Below are 13,712 nucleotides of genomic sequence, written 5' to 3' on the forward strand. Positions count from 1 at the left end.
GTTAATCTTTTCTTCCTTCTCTCTGTACTTTCATAAAGGAAAATATCAAAGCTTTACTTTCAGTTGTTGCTAAAGACTGTCACCTTTAGAGTAGGGATAGGGTCATCCGAGTCGGATACTTTTCCCCACAACAATAGGATGAATCTAATCTGAAATTGGAATCTTTATTTCTAGGACAATGCTATCACTGCTGAATTTTGAATTGAGTCCTACTGCAAGTTGCTGAAATCATATAGTCTTCTTTCATTCCCACTCAATAGCATAATTCTTATCTATGTGAATAGATGTGTCGACGTCAAACATATAAAATAAATTGTTGGATTACTGGCCATTAATGAACGTTAATAACCAACACGAGACTACTCACCATTGATGTCAATGAGAGTCAAGATGCCTAAGTATATCTTACTAGGTGCGAATAAATGTGTCATAGTCGAGTCACCTAGAAGATATGAAAAATAGGAGACATTGATGTATTCCCATTGTTTATTGGCGAGATAACTTGCAATCAAGGCATGCAAGCCTCAAGGTACTTGAAATATCTCTAGTCTTGATCCTAGATGACATGTCAGAGTCGTTGGGTCAAGACTTGTTAGAAGAGAGGCCTTAATGAATCCTCCATCATCTAATGCGAGTATAAAATAATAATTTGAAGGACCATAGATGAAATATTTTCATTATGAAGCAAGTTTTATTTAATAGAAAGGAAGAGAAAAATGGGGTGATTCAACTTTGTAAGAGAGCTGAATGACTTTATTTTTGGGTTAAGGGTGAGTAACAATGAGGTAGGAAAGTATGAATTTTGCAAAGGGAAAATGACTTTTGAAATCATGGTTCGGCAGTAGCGAGATGGAAATTTATGGATCGATTGTAGGCTTAGAATGAGTAGAAATGGTAAAACTGGTATTTGAGTGGCCTCGTTTGGTAGCAATGGTGTAATGGATCTGATTTGACATGGAATGAACATGCTCTTCTGAAAGAAACTTGGTATTTAAAAGACACTCATGCATGTAGTGATCTTCTTTCATCGTCTTGGAACCTGCAAAAACTTAGCACTTTTCTATAATAAAATGTGAGACTATCGAGAGAGAGAGATGATTAGTCTCTCTTCATCTGATATATACACAAGAAATTCAAAAATAGTACTAATAAAACAAATTCAAGGAAGAAAAATTAAATGCACTTTTACCTGTTTGGAAAGCGGTACCTTGGATGACTTGTTGGTGTTTTGTTGGTAACTTCTTCAAATTTTTAATGTTTCCAATGTTGATGAAAACTCTCTCATCGCATAGATCTCATCGAGATATTTCCAATGATGTTTGAATCATCGAAAATTGATGTTATATAAAAGCGTTATGATTGTTTGAAGTTTTTATGAAACAGGGAAAAAATTGTGCATGGGTACCATGTGGCAATGCCAGGGAGTGCCACGTGGACGTTGAAGTAGGTAGATGAAATGACATGCAGACGTGGCGAGTTGATTGTTCAAGGTGATATGGTGGACAATGGGGCAATGATTGTGTAATGTTGACCAATAATACGTAGCCACCTCAACCAATCCAATGTTGCCGCATTGTAGCGAAATTGTTGCCTAGTTAAGGATTGTCAAAGTTGTAGAATATTTAACAACTTTTGGCTTCTATTGGATTTGAACTTATGACCTCTCTTTCACAAATTCAAAGACTTACCAATAAGCCACAATTCAAATGTGTAAAATAAAAGCCATAAAAACGCAATTAAAGTTAAACAATATTAATCATTCTACAAATTTGACTAACGAGGCAACAATTTGACAAATGTCCAACAAAACAAAATTCAAGATTTTTAGGAGAAAATGAAGTGTCTAAGTACATTTGTCAATGAATTTCATGCCACCAAAATATTTGATTTTCATTTGAACTCATCCTATTTCCCAAAAAGAATGGATCTCACAACCAATTTATCCTATAAAAAATGGGAAAACATTGACGCTGCAACTCAGATTTTTTTTTTTTTTTGGTTACAAGTTGCTACAAGGTGTGTTACAACAAAAATCCTAGGCCATTTTCTCACAAACTATCCATTGGATTGGGCTGAATTTTTTTGCAAATGTTCCTATTGTTCTAATATTTATGCACACAGAAAATCAACACCATCTAATACACGGATTTCGATCTATAATCGAAATTGTTGTAAACTTCAGAAATGATTTCTCACAGACTATAGATCGGATTGGGCATAATTTTTTTATGAAGGTTTCTATGGTCCCAATACCTCTGCACACCGAAAATCAGATCGAGCTAGTGCACAGATCTCGAGATATATGTGAAATGGTTTTAGGTGATGATCTTCATTTTCTCAAAAACCTGAAATAGATTGGGCTGAAATTTTCAGGGATTGTTCATCAGAATATTATGCACTTCTTGTAAAAAATTTATGAGAACCTAGTTCCAGGTTTGTGAGATATCTTCAGTTTAATTTCTGCAATTTTTTTTTGAAAAATAAATTATTTTAGCAAATTTTGAGACAAATCTAATTGAAATTTGGAGATTAAACTTTGAGTATTTTTAGAATGAATAATGAATTCAATTTTTATATCTATGAGTTTTATTGCAAAATTTCAAAGCTAACTTTATTCAATTTTCTTTTCTGATCTTCCAGGTCGCAAAAGGCGCAAGAAGAGAGCATACTCATGAATTTTGCTAACTCTTTATTCTAAAATTTGAAAAACAAAGTAAAAATATTTGATCTCAAACCTTAAATTTTATCTCTCAAAACTCTATTTTTTCTCCTCTTTCTAGATCTTCCTACAAAATAATTCGTGAACGAGGTGGTTCTTACTGCACCACCAAAAATAAAATTTCAAATAAAATGAAATCTAACTTAAAAACATCATCAAACTTGGTTTTATTTATTGATTTTATCCTACTCTACTAGAAATATAATTTTTTTTTCAAGTGTATACATATTTCCAGTGTAACCATGTGCATAATAGGAGTAAAAAGATATCCATGCTTAGGCTTGAAAAATATGCATTAAAGTACATCAAGCATGAAAAACCAATTGTTTTTATAATACAATCAAGAAGTAAGCAAGAATAAAAGAGTGATGTGACTTGATCCCTGATTGGAACCATCTTTCAATAAAGTTATGACATTCTTGATTCCTTTCCTCATTTAGATCATATTGATATCCTCCTTTATTATGCATTCTGCAATCTTAGATTCTAGTGATTGCTCCCCATTAAAAGTATTCCATGATTCTTTAGTCTCTTCAACAGATTGACAAGAGGAATCAAAAGAGACTTGAAGATCTTCTTATGGAGGTGGAGAGATAGATAAGTTTCTGAATGCAGTTAAAATATACTCTTCTTGAGAAGTGGATATCCCAACTGTTGCTAGGATTTGTGAAAGTTCTTGGAAGAACATTGCTCAATTTATTAATTGTCTGTGAATTACTGCAACTGGTTGATAATTCCTGTATTGCACACAGATTAGTACAAAGTATTGAAAGATTATTGTATATGCATCATAAATGATTTTAATATGCTTTTAACCACGCATCTAAGAAAATGCAACTATCATGAGTTGTCTAAACTTTCAAAATAAGCACCTATTATACTTCCCTGGCAACGACGCCAAAATGTTGGGTGATTTAATTGTGAGTTAAACCTCTGTTATTAAATTGTCAACCCAGGGTTCGTGAAATGATGAGGTCTACATGTACTATATGTACTAGGTGATTATTTCTTAGAATATATTAATCTAATGCAGGAAACTTGAAACTAATTATAAAGCAAATTAAATAAATCCAATCTAATCCAATCCAAATCAAACATAAAGAAATTGAATCAATCTTAACAAAAAAACATGAATCAAAATAACATAAAAGAAACTAAACTAAACTTGCATAAATGAGACCACACTTGCTTGAAATGAAACCACACTTGATTAAAATGAAATAAATGAAAAAACATAATTACACAATGTTACCAATATGTAAAAAAAATGAAAAAGGTGTGCAAACTGTGGTTGATGGGGGGCCTCCACTCCTCAACAAGCACACTGAACGACTATCAAAGCTTGGAGATCAAAGAAGCAATATGTATTCCATAAAATGAGGTGGGAGAAAAGCTACAAAGATATTACGATAATTAAACTCTCTTCTTCTCTATCGTCACTTTACAAATTACATCTTGGATGGAAATTTGAACTCAGAACTCTTTGTATGAAGGATGCACCCCTATTTATACAAAAAACTTAAGATAGCTAATCAATCAATATGGATCCACAATTATCTTTTGTGGTTACAATCAATTACCTAAAAATATGAGATACAAATCTTCTCACACATCTTTAGGAGACACCTATCAAAACATCCATGATTCTTCTCCTTTGAATGTGCTTAATTAATGATTCAAATCTTCTATAATTATTCCACAAATCTTCATGAGTTGGAATTGAAATTCGAATTTGTGGTTGAGTAGCCAAATAGGACCCTTCTAGAATCTTCAAAGAGGCCTACAATATCATAAAATTCTTACCACTTTTAGATATATATGAAAACATGTTAATTTCCTAATATTTAATCATAAATTCTCTTAAATACTTAAAATAAATGACTTGGAAAACAATAATGATAAACCCATATGATCATGAACATGGTTATTAATGTAGGGTTATCGAGCTATAGAATATGGTAAAGAGTTACGAAATATGGTAAAATGATGGAAATGAGGGTCAAAGAGGATGACATTTTGGAGGCCCAAAAAGAAGTACACCAAAGCCACATTTATGATAAGGACATTCGAGCGCAAGCAATCCTTGAAAGAGTTCACTCAGATGTGTGTGGACCGTTTTCGACAGCCTCCATGGTCAAGCACATGTATTATATAATATTTGTAGATGATTTCTCACGTAAGTGCTAAATTTTCTTCATGCAGAAGAAAAATCATATGTTCTCTAAATTTTTTGAATTTAAAGCACTTGTTGAGAAAGAAAGTGGCAGGAAAGTGAAGGCTCTTAGGAGTGATAAAGATCGAGAATATTTGTCAAATGAATTCAAGAACTTTTATGCATCAGAAGGCATTCGACGAGAGTTAATATCACCCCATAATGCACAACAAAATGAGGTGACTGAAAGGAAGTATGTAAGTATTGTGGGAGATGCACATGCAATGTTACATGATTAGGGCCTACCATTTCACTTGTAGGTTGAAGCATGCAACAAAACTGTATATGTGCAGAGAAAGAGTTCTCATCAGATTATTAGAATGAGTACACTAGGAAAAAAAAATCATTTAAGAAACCAAATGTGGCACACTTAAGGATCTTTGGTTCATTAATTTATTGTCTTGTTACCACTAGTAGAAAATGATAAATTAGTGACTAAATGACTAAAAAAGTTAGTCACCACGACTTTTCTAAGTGAAATACTACCAAAAATGAGAAATCTTAAGTGACCCAACTAAAAAAAACTAACATAAATGACTAATTTAGTCCCAGGTTAAAATATATGACTAACTAATAAGTAATATAACTAAAAATGACTAACGTGAATGACTAATTTAGTCTAGGAACATAAATATAAATACCTAACAAGTACTACAATAATATGAATCATTTGTTTATATTAGTCATTTTAATACAAATTGATACCCTTATTTTACTTCGACTCAAATTGTTACATAAGGCATAAGGTATTAAAAGTCAAGCTATTTTAATCATTATCCTAGGTTGACTTCCCTTATTTCTCTCTGACCTTACCTCTATAATGAGGAGCCTACTCTCTCTATGGCCTTTCACAATTTTTTGTGGGTGCAATTTGTGTCGTTGACTAAAACATTTCAAGATTACACACACACACACACACACACACACACACATATATATATATATATAAGGAATTCTTGGGGTATTCAGACAGTGATGTAAATACCTTTGGGGCCTCTCTTGGAGTTGAAGTTTATGCTGAATTAGAAAAATTCACTAGTACGTATGGGCAAAAAAATTGACATTGTTATACTTCGACAATTCAGCCATATTGTCAGATTTTTGCTTGATTTTTTTTAAAGCCCCAACTTTTATCAGATATCTAATAAACACAATTATCATTGGATATCCAATGATGAACTAGTCGAATATACAACACTAATTATGTTCATTGAATATTCGACGATAATTGAATGTTTGCCAGATACCCAACAAACATTCACTTTTTTTCAAATATATGATGTTTGATAAGATCATTTATAAAATGACATTAAATTAATAAAATCATTACATATAACACTTTATAAATCAATACTATTTTAAACTTGAATTTAATTCATTTACATTTACACCCTACCCATTTATTTTTTGTTGATCATCCTGCAATTTGTGAGCTTAATGATTTGATCTTTGAAGTCGTGAAAGAACCCCAACAATTAGAGCGTGAGCATATGGTCATGGGAACTACCAGGCCAAGACTAGAAAATACGTTGGGAGATCAGTTTCAATAGTGCGAACACTACCTTGCCCTTGAAAATTTCAGCAACATCTACTATTGCAAAAGTGTCCTTCAGGTATGTGTAAAGTCAAAGGTTTCCACATTGAAGGCTTCAAATTATTGAACATCGGGAAGCCTATTTGATGATCCCTACCCTATTGACAACAAATTTTGCATTCATTATTTCTTTGATTGCAACACCTCTAGTAGATATTGATGGTGTTCATGAGCCTATTTCTGGTTCTCTTCTTTATGGAACAATATTATCTCTGACACTATTATTCCTACCTTTGAAACTATCAACTTTTACTTCTGTCCCATGGGGGAAGTAGCTTTCATCGATGAATGGATACGTAACAAGGACCCTATGAGCGAATCATTCATGTTGTTGATGTATTGTCTACACGTTGTGGACATTCGATGGTCTATCATAGCCAAACACTCTATCATGGGTTTCATAGATACCCAACCTATGACAACAAGTTGCATTCTATTGTCGAAGCCTGTGATAAGCAGTGGACAAATTATATTCAAGCCTACTGTGACATGTTTCACTCACATGCTTATCCGAGCATTGAGAAGCATACTTTCTTCACACTTTGTTTGATTCTCTCCTTAAATAATCACCTCAAAGGAAGGCTTCAACTGTGTTTGTGAGGTGTGATATTGATATCTTTCTACCAAAGAAATATTTTATATCCTAGTTAGATTTATCTTTTCCCTCATTTTTCTCATTGCCTTTTGTTATATGTATGTGTGGAGATGTAAATACCTTTGTTCTCCTTTATATAAGGATCATGAAATTGTAGGTGAGTAAGGAGGCCTAACCGCTTTTGATTTGTTTGCATATTATTTAATCTCTTTTCACATATTCTAATAACAATGTTTATCATAGATCTCACATAGTCATGGCCTCTTGTGCTCTTAGGAGTTCAATCATTTTTCATTCTACTACCTTAACTTGAACATTGAACACAATTGGAAATACCCTTCAAATTCTTGATCATTAAGCAAAATTGGAAATATAAAAATTAAAAATACTTTAAATTTATATTGCTCATAAAAATTAAAGTATTTTTATTAACAATATAAAAATACTAATACTGCTCCTTATTAGTATTTTTAATTTTTATGAGAAATAAAAATTAAAATATTTTTGGACCATTAAACAAAATTGGCAATGTAAAAATTAAAGTATTTTTATGAGCAATATAAAAATACTAATATAGCTCATTATTAGTATTTTAAATTTTTATGAGCAATAAACATTAAAGTATTTATGGACCATTAAACAAACTTGGTAATATAAAAATTAAAATTACTTTGAAATTGAAAACATAATCTATTATCATTTTTAATTGATTGAATATTCTTATTTTTTAATATAAAAATGTGGATTAACTATTGAAAATCCAAAGATATCTAAAAAAGTGAAATTGACTTTCTTATAAATCACCACTAATATTTTTTGGTTTGCTAAGTTATGTGAGTCTTGAGATGACTACACACTTAACATTTGGCTTGTTTAATCGAGACCCACAGGTATCTAAGCCACTAAAATCACTAGGGGATCGCACCTGAGATGGGCCACACTAGCCCTTAACATGACTAGATTTTTTCCTACAAAGTTTCGAAATGGTGACCTTAACACCATATGGTGCCTTAACAATACACCCTATCATTGCCTATTATATACCCTATGGGCATAAATTACCACTAATTATTTTATATAATTACACTGAAGGTGTTTTCTTTACAGTCTTGGGGTGAGCAGACACTGTTCACCCCAACCAATAGCAACCTTTTATTTTTATTTTTGTCGTCCTCCAAAAAATAAAAAAGAACATGTGGCTCTTTGACTTTTCCATATGTCGATTGTGATGTGATGTTCGTGCCCTATAAGTACTCCTGCACGTTCGCCTTCACCCATTCCACTGTTGCTGCCTGATCTGTAATGTTTCCCATGTATTCGTTGGGCAGCCCCGCCACAAATTCGATTTCAGTGTTCGCAAACACCTCACCTTCACCCATTCTAAGTACCCCTGCACATTCTCCTTCACCCATTCCATTGTTGTTGCCTCATCTTTAATGTTTCCCATGTATTTTTTTCTCAACCCCACTACAAATTCGATTATAGTGTTTGTAAACATCTTTAAAACTTGCCGGTTCACACCATATAATTTTAAAATTTCTTGATAATATTGATTGAAGGTAGCATCCCCGCTACACGTTGTTGAGAGGGAAAGTTGTATGAAACTTATCCATAATATATGTCTCCAATCGTTGTGTTTCTCGTTATTCGCAATATAATGTCAGTCCCTGCGCTACCATCACAAGCAACGATGTGCAACGGTGAAATGTCAGTTGACAATTCCAACTCAAGCAATGATGCGCAATGGTGCAATGTCAGTTGACAGTTCCAACTTAATTTTATATGACTAGAGATTTCAACCCAAGACCAGATATGCACAACATACATGTGAATTGAATATGAGTGATAGAAAACAATTGGGTTTCTTGGACTTAACACTAAAAAAAGAATTGAATTGAAGTGAACTATTCATGTACCTGAGCCTAAGAAGAAGAAACTAAAAATGATGATTGCCAATATTGATCTGGGTCCTTCCATTTCGAAAGCTTAGTCCCTCCCCCGTCCCACCAGCTACAACAACAATATGATCAATGGAAAAATTCTGAGAGGCTAGAGGCCATTCTGCTCCAAATGGAAATGATCATATAAAATTCAACCATGAGTTGTGCAGAATTTGGCTTTTGGATCATAATTTACTCATAAATGAAAGAGTGCAATCTTCTCTACCAGTAAACAACACCTTAAGTAAACCAAAGTGCTATTTCCTTCTTTGCACTCTCAACTGCATCAATGCCATGGATAATGTTCCTTCGAACCTCTACAACAAAGTCGCCTCTAATAGTTCCTGGTTTAGATGGGTTTAGATGTGGTAGGAATTGTAGCTCCAATGATTTTCCTACCAGTTGCAACAACACCTTTCCCCTCCCACACCATACTATTACAGGGCCATAAATTATGTTCTTTACCAATCCAGGAAAAAAGGGCTTTGAAGAAAAATAAATTATGTACTCTACCAATCCAGGAAAAAAGGGTTTTGAAGGAAAATTCTCATAGTGTTTCTCCACATGATCTCTCTACAACCACCATCTTCAGACCTTTCAAAATAAATCCCTTCTTCTCAAAGCTAGATATAATTTCTCCCACCAATCCAAGCTGCACGTTGTCAGGCTTGGTCATGATGAAGGTATGCTCCGTAATGAATCTGTGGAGAGTTCAAACATCAAGAAAATAGTAGGTTTCTCGACACAGACAAGGATACATTTCACACTGACGCACAATTAGAATAATACAAGAATCATACCTAGGAACACTTGTTGGGATAATTTGATTAACTGTTCCATGAATCTAAATAAAGAGACTCCTAACATATGTTCATTCTCCTTTTGATTATGGTAATTGACTAAGATTCACCCATGATCTATCTGTTTTTCTTTTAAATTATGGCATTTGACTGTGATTCATTGATGATTCATGTTCTTTTTTCTGTTAAATTACGGAAATTGACTATAATTCACCCATGAAAAAAATTAGAGGGAAAAGACAGAAACTTGGAACATTAGCTTTATATTTTAGCAAGAAAATTCGAAGACAAGCTCTGTACAGATTATAAATGCATGCATAGCCATGGAATAAATCCTGCAAAGATGCATAATTTATTTATGGAGTTTGCAATGTCCTCATCCCATTACTTCATTGAAGATACAAGGAATATGTTCTTTGTACAAATCCCAACATTAGCCCAAACCATAATACTAGATGAGTTGTCTCCATGGCCACAATCACTTGTTTAAAGAAAATCCTTACGTGGCTTCATGCAGTATGTGGTGTTTACATGCAAACATCCTGAAATCTCCTACCTACAAATATGCAACATTGTAGTGAAAACTACTCGGATTAGAATCTGAATAAAATTTACTAGTTCTTCCACATTTCGAAAGTGTATTTCATTTCTAGGTAGATTTATTGTTGTCCTAAACAAACCGAAAGTAAAAAAACACAGAAATGTGTTAGATATGATTCAAATTTTTATAATGATGATCTTGAAATGGAAGTAAAGAAGAAGAGAAAATGATGATCTTGAACCGAAAATAAAGAAGAAGAGAAAATAATGATCTTGAACTGAATGTATATAAATAAAGAAAATTTGTTAGATGAGATTTCGTTTATTATGCAGGAAAACCTTAAGAAGGAAAATTTTGATCCTGATACCTTGGTTATTGCCGCGTAATAACCCCTTGTCAGAATCCCATATGGTGTTGTCTCTTCGTCCATAACATACGTATACGATTCTTGTTGAGGACTAAATGTTCCCAGCATAACACGAATACTGTCCACTGAAAAAATTCACAGAAAAGAAGTTGAATTCCTTCAATATCAGGTGCTTCATTTGACATAAATGCACATCTTGCGAGAGCATAAGCTTTGAGAAAATATCTTACCTCTGACTCCGCTTTTCCACACGGTCTTGATGTAAGTGAGGCCAAACACAATGTTATCTAGAATTGAGGAACATAATTTTAGACTATAACGACTGCCTTCCTTGAGAGTAAACGAGGAAACACTCAGTTTAGAAGCATATGGACTAGGGATAATTATGTAGAGCCATTCTAGAGATAATATCGAAAGGCTCAGGATCTTCATGTCCAGCTCCATGAATTCTGTAAATTGCAGAGACATTAGTTATGGGAAAAAAATGTCAAATTCAAAGTAAAAAAGAACAAAACATAAGCAAAAGATTTCCCAATTTAAAGTCAAAGAAAACAAAGCAGAAGCATAGAAATTATTTTAAGAAACGTTCATACCTCCTTTAAGCATATAAATTCTTTAAAGAAATGTTCATACCTTCTATGGAATCCATGTCCAACCTACTAAGTAGTTTCTCTTTCCATCTTCGCAAGCTCTCATCCTCCTACCAAGCCAAATCACTTTTTTTCTTGATTAAGATTATTAAGAGTTAGCAATGCCAAGAAAAGAATTCTTGACTTGTCATTTTAGGAAATAGTTATACCTTATCTTTCTCAAGTTGTTCCTTGAGAGGAAGAAGTGGTTCGAGGACAAAATCCTCTGCAACTTTAGCACCGTCTTTCTCCTCCTCATTTTTCTCATAGTAAGAAGACTTGTTGAACTGCCTCAACAACTTTTCATCGCTGTAATCATCTCCGGAAAGAATGGCCTCCCCCATTTCCTCCACAATTTCCTTAACTTCACCCATTTCTGACTTAAAACCACTGTAAACCTCTGACTTCTCATGTCTCATGGAGCCCGTCAAAATAGACATTGTTGGCACCCACTAAATCTCTACTTCTTTTACAAAAATTGAGGTAAAGAAGAATTGTTGACTGCTAAGAATGGGACAACAAGATTACAAACCTTCACAAGAAAAACACAAGGCAGTACCTAGAACCAAAACTGAACAAACATTAATCTCCATATCTTTTGACTTAAATTTTTCACTACACGCAAACCCTATAAAACCTTAAATCCTGAATATAATTCATTTTCCTTCTCTGTAAACTCTTTGGGAATAGGAACTATAGCTATAACTATATATTATAATCAAGTCCCCTCCGAGAGTCGAGCTCTTGACCTTGAAGGAATCAAATTGCAGCAACAACGAAGTATGTATCTATACAATACAAATATATATATACCTAGGAACACTCACTGGGATAATTTGATTAATTGGTTCACGATTCTAACAAATGTCATGGCAACTTAGAATGCAATGACACCTAGAGAAACAAATGTCGCGGGAAGTTAGAATGCAACAACAACTAGAGAAGGGGAGTTGTCACATGTCGTTTGTGCCTTTCGTGTGTAAGGCATGTGTTCTATCAAAAAAATAAAAAACCTATCACTTTGTAGTGCAATGTGGAAAAGGTTGAGTTATGGTTGGTTTTGGAATGATTATATCAAGATTGATGTATAAAAATGTATGTTTTTCATGCCTGGAAGGATCTGCCCTAATGGATCGAATTTTCCACGTGATAGATTAGAGAGATGACCTTGACTAGACAGTTGACTTGACTAGACAGTTGACTTTGAAGGAAGGTGGTGTTGTTGCCACATAAAACAATTGTAAAGTCATTTCTTCCCAAGCAACTGAAGGTGCTGCCAACGTCATCTGCTAGATACATGCAGGTGGACATTAGCACTTGAAAATCCTCAAATATTTCTTCTTAAATATGTAATCATCAAGTTGTAACCACTATTTAATCGTTATATATATTATAGTGTTTTTATTATCAAATTTATTGATAAATTTTGGTTATCATTATATATTGTGCTCTCAATATTATAATAGCTTACATTCATGATGATAATTTTTTCACATATAGTGAATATATATAGGGAATTATTCCCATTTAGATAACATCTTAGCATTTATTTAGAAGGGAAGTAATATGATAGTTAAAAGATCTCTTTGGTTGGGATGGATTGCTGGTTGTATAATATTTTTCTTATTTATTCTTCTATATAAAGGAAAAATGTGGAAAGATCATCTCACTTGTATTTGAACTAAATGGCTTCACTTAAAGAGAAAGCCTCATCACGTAGCGCCCATCCCTAGTGTTTCCAGTTACCTAGCCAATGATTTACTACTTTTGATTGCCCCTTAGACCCTTCTACTATTAAGTAAAGTAAGAGTAAGCTAATACTTCTTCTTTGGTGTGCACCATTGCTTTATTAGTTACCTTGCTTAGATACTATTTGTAAAATCACCGTCAAATAATTGAGGATACCTATTTGTTCCAACTCAAGTCTTTGTTTATTGTTTTTTTCATTGATCTCCTCTATTTCAATATGACACACATGATCTAAGAAATTTATCGTATATGTATTACATCCTTGGGTTGAGAAATTTATCTTATATTCATTACACCCTTGAATTTTAAGGGTTCTTTCACAACATTGTTATTCTTATTAGATTTGATGATTTTATATGCTCATTATTTGAGCTAGATTATTTAAGAATCTTGAACATGCTCAGGAATGGTGCACTCTATTCATGGCAAGATGAACTTCCCAAATATTCCTTTGGTGTACCTTTGCACCTTTAGGGGAAATTGCTAATTTACTTCTATTTACATGATTTATAAATTTTAATTAAAAATTATTAGTTCAATTCTATAATCTCCCCTCTCTACTTTAA

The 13,712-nt window shown here is 33.2% G+C and overlaps 1 protein-coding gene across 1 annotated transcript in view; it reads right to left on the reverse strand.

Annotated features, from left to right (window-relative positions):
• The window catches only part of LOC149192784 (uncharacterized), an 80,827-nt gene extending 68,673 nt beyond the window's left edge, over positions 1-12,154 (reverse strand). Inside the window, exons 1-4 of the mRNA XM_089407110.1 lie at positions 11,568-12,154; positions 11,402-11,468; positions 10,999-11,217; positions 10,769-10,893 (exon numbers count right to left, since the gene is read on the reverse strand). Of these exons, the coding sequence (XP_089263236.1) occupies positions 10,769-10,893; positions 10,999-11,217; positions 11,402-11,468; positions 11,568-11,837 (681 nt within the window). The 5' untranslated portion in view covers positions 11,838-12,154. The remainder of the gene's footprint in view (positions 1-10,768; positions 10,894-10,998; positions 11,218-11,401; positions 11,469-11,567) is intronic.
• Between the last annotated feature and the right edge of the window lie 1,558 nt (positions 12,155-13,712).

This window comes from Pinus tabuliformis, chromosome 2_2, assembly GCF_031772625.1.
Source record: "Pinus tabuliformis cultivar Carrire ecotype Pingquan chromosome 2_2, CPIR1, whole genome shotgun sequence".
Classification (NCBI taxonomy): Eukaryota; Viridiplantae; Streptophyta; class Pinopsida; order Pinales; family Pinaceae; genus Pinus; species Pinus tabuliformis.